The 3844-nt window shown below is 39.7% G+C and overlaps 2 protein-coding genes across 2 annotated transcripts; both read right to left on the bottom strand.

The window, feature by feature from the left end:
- Positions 1-607: 607 nt before the first annotated feature.
- LOC137970559 (melatonin receptor type 1C-like) lies at positions 608-3784 on the bottom strand. Its single transcript, XM_068817080.1, has one exon. The coding sequence runs from the start codon at positions 3782-3784 to the stop codon at positions 2753-2755; it is 1032 nt and encodes a 343-aa protein (XP_068673181.1). The 3' UTR covers positions 608-2752.
- On the bottom strand, positions 919-1689 carry LOC137971467 (uncharacterized). Its single transcript, XM_068818291.1, has one exon. It carries the CDS (start codon positions 1687-1689, stop codon positions 919-921), a length of 771 nt encoding a protein of 256 aa, XP_068674392.1.
- Positions 3785-3844: the final 60 nt, after the last annotated feature.

Here is a 3844-nt window from a genome sequence, read left to right as displayed (position 1 = left end):
GAAGGGCTAGGAAAAACCTTCGATGGAAACAACAGTTTGTGCGGTGACTTTTGCTTGTGAGTGGGTTTTCTTGACAGCTCATGATCTGATGACGTCACTTTCCGGAAGTAACATTTCACTTCCTTAGCAACGCGTGAAAAACCTGTCTGTGGGCCCTTCAAATTTTCTACCCTACGCATTCAACATTTCAGTTAATGCAATTCACAGTTCCCGTAGCTCTTCCTGAGTTGCTTGGTAAATTGTTCAGGAAGAATCTTTCTTTATCTCGACGGTAGTGAGCCATTGGAAGAGATGCGAAATATCAGTAATACAGGTGTTTTAAACGCAACGTGATTACAGTTCAGATCTCCCGGTATCGACATTAGTTTCCTGTCGCGTAACGTCATAATGTTATATTCTTGCGCCTTATGATTGAGGAATGCAAACACTTCGTGAACTTTGCATCCGCGAGAACAATTAGTGCTAGAATTTAGCATTTTTTTAATTCTTATATTTTAATTACAATATTATTTGCAACTCACACTACTTACAATGCCTACCAGAAGTATTAGTATTGAAAGGAGCACTAATTACAGTTACAGAACTTACAAAACTAACCATAACTACAATTCCCACCCCCAAAAAATAACCATTGCACCAAAAGATTCTGAAGACCCGCCCAATTGTGATAGATAGATAGATAGATAGAAAGATAGTTTATTCACCTTAAAAACTTGCAGCCAAAAGCTGAATTGCGATAACGTTTACAAATGCAAAATTTACAAGTATGCTAAATTACAACTAATTATAGGGCTTTACGGCTAAATAAAAAAAGGGGTGATCCAACATAATTTACCAATTAAAAACTGTTATAAAATCACAAATTAAAGCATGCGTCAAGTTCCTATGTAAAATAAGAAACAAAATTATATCTAGTTCTCAACTACTATAAACATAACTTAAAAGAAAACTATTCTTGCATCTTTCAGTTTTACACTTCGGGCGGATAAATGTTCTTTGTTCTCTCAGATAGTAGCTTGGTTGGTATTTACTTGGAAGTAGTTTGTGAAGACTGTGAGATTGATTTACACATATTTCATCGAACAACTTTGCCGCAATTGACTCTCTTCTATCATACAGTGTTAAATGTCCAGATAGTTCTAGAGCCTTAGCATACGATTGCTCGGGGTAAATAATCTTCATAGCGCGTTTTTGAAGTCTTTCTAGGTCTTCGCTTAAATAGCTTGGTAAAGCGCGATGAAAAACTGGACTACCGTACTCCAGAATAGAGCGAATGCATGTAATGTAAAATAGAAGAAGCTCTCTTGTGGCAACATGCGATTTCTTAAGCTGTCTTAGAAAATATAATTTTGTAGAAACCTTCCTAACTAGTTCTGACACATGAGCATTCCATTTTAAGTCACTGCTTATATTGAGTCCTAATAATTTCACACTGTTCACAGTCTCTAGGGTCTGACGGTTAACCCAGATAGGGTCAAATTCTGGTTCGGCGTTTTTTGCGAAGCTAATCCTAAGCTCTTTGAATTTTCTTTCGTTTAACTGAAAACCGTCATCCCTTGCTTGTATTAAGAGATCGTCTACCATTTGATGAATACAGCTCTCTTGGCCTTTAGTTATCACCTCAGAGATTGTGGTATCATCGACATATTTCCACATATCTGCATCTCCTGCATTCAAATCATTAATCATTATTAAAAATAGCCAAGGCCCAAGCTTTGTCCCCTGTGGAACACCGGCTGGAGTGCCTTAGAGTCTCTTATATATTACCATAATGCCCTATGTAAAGTTCAGATTCATATTCCAAACGCCTTAGAAACAAAGCCATTAATATTTGGGATTACTTGATTCCTCTGCAGTTTCAAATGTTAAGGTTTCCGATAAGGACGAGATAAGTAAGTAAGAGGCGTGGCTAGACGTTAGTAGTCTTGCTTCGCTTGGTTAGTCGAGGTGGGCAAGGCAGTTGCTGCGTTTTGTTCCTTAATTCCCGGTCACGTGTTTGATTTTTTGTTCCTTCAGTCTTCAACCTCTTACAAGACCGGGCGCTTCCCGTCGTATAATGGCGTCGCAGATATTTTGCATTTCGGCTGTGAGTTCCCATTTATTGACTTGAACGGTGTCTCGATGCGTTGCCTCTACATCACAATGTGTTGGATAACTTTTGATTTTGCTGCGGTAAAACATTGACAACTCTTCAACTTCAAAGAATACTGTTCTGTTGTTCTTCTTTTGTTGTACTTTTATTGACAACTGGCACATAGTTCTTAAAACCTTTGAGTCCCTTCTATCCATTTTTTCTTCTGTATCTTCTAAAGACAAGACGTTTCAAGGCAAGGAGTCTAGCTGTTATTTTACTTTTACTCTGCATCTGACATGCTTTAAAAAACCTGCTTTTTCAGGTAAGGCAGAGTGTACTTTGATTTTTTTATCATTGCAAGCACGTTTGCTTTTTGCGGGGTCCATGTTAAAAATCCTTCAATCCGCATCTGATAACACCCTCAACAAAATTTATTCCACGAGTGTGCCCCACGAGATGAGTACAGTTGTGGTCGGATCAAGAACTGAGGTTCCGAATGCGGGCAAGAATTAGATTCATCGGTCGACTGCATGCTGATTTTGTGAAACGAAGCGTGAGTCAAATAGAAGTGAACCGATATCTATGAGTGGAAACAAGTAAAATTTTGATCAAGACCAAAGCGAAATTACTGGATTTACGCTACGTAAAAGTAGAGCCTTCGGGAAAACAGTGTTATATCTACAGTGGTGTTGTCTGTCCAACTTGAGCGTTATCTGATACGTTGCTGTGCGTGTTCATCTCTTCTTTGTTTGCTCCTTCTCTGCCAGGTACAATGATATCTTTACGACATCGTTTGCAGAGGAGTAGCTTGCGAAATTCACCTCTGAAAGCGGAATTCATTCCTGCATACACGAATGGGTTTATTGTGTTGGAGAAATAGAGGAGAAACTTACACACGAGTTCGACATTACGAGGCATTTTTTCCACAAGGAAGAAACGTCGTAAGATTACAATTATCCAAAATGGTACCCAACATACCATAAAGGCAAACAGGACTGCAAAGAGAGATTTACTGATATTTATTTCGTGCCTGCTGATACCCGTGTTGACTCCTTGCTGAATATTAGTTGAAGCATTTTCGTTGTGCTGGCGTATCATCTTCCCGACTTTTCGGTAGCAGAAAACAGTTGTTATCAGAGGTGTCAAAAAGAAGAGAACGAGGACAATGCAGTAATGAATCATTTTCCCAGCATGGCTGTAATGTTCGATGGAGCACTGCGCATACCCTGGAATGAACCGGTGCTCTTGCAAACCTGCAAACCGCGGAACTGCAACATAGCAAGCAACAACGATCCACGCAGACGTGAGTAAAGCAATAGACTTCCTCTTTGAAAACCATCTCCTGTATATCTCGTCTGGCTTGCACATCCTCACATATCGATTCACGGCTGTCAGACCCATCGTTAACGGGGAAATGTATATCACAAACAAGTTGAAAAAAGCGTGAAATTGGCAAGCCACGTCACCGAAAATCCATTTACTGGCTATAAGCACACCGCAAACGAATGGCATCACGAAAATGCCAGACAGCAGATCGCTCAGTGCTAGAGCAACAATGTACAAGTTAGTCGTTGACCGAAGTCGAACGTTCTTGAAAACTGCGATGCAGACTAACGTGTTTCCTGTTAGCGACAAAACGTTTAAAGATAATATAGACAAAACTTCCACGACGGTTATAAAGAGGCTGCGAGAACTCAGTTCATCGGTCATCTTAGCGCAACGTCTCTGGTAAATGACATCTAAAAAAAGAAGGGCTTTGTCTATCCAATA

Source organism: Montipora foliosa, chromosome 9 (genome assembly GCF_036669935.1).
Source record: "Montipora foliosa isolate CH-2021 chromosome 9, ASM3666993v2, whole genome shotgun sequence".
NCBI lineage: Eukaryota > Metazoa > Cnidaria > Anthozoa > Scleractinia > Acroporidae > Montipora > Montipora foliosa.
The sequence above is the reverse complement of the archived record's forward strand: the minus strand, read 5'-3'. Positions and strand labels throughout refer to the sequence as shown.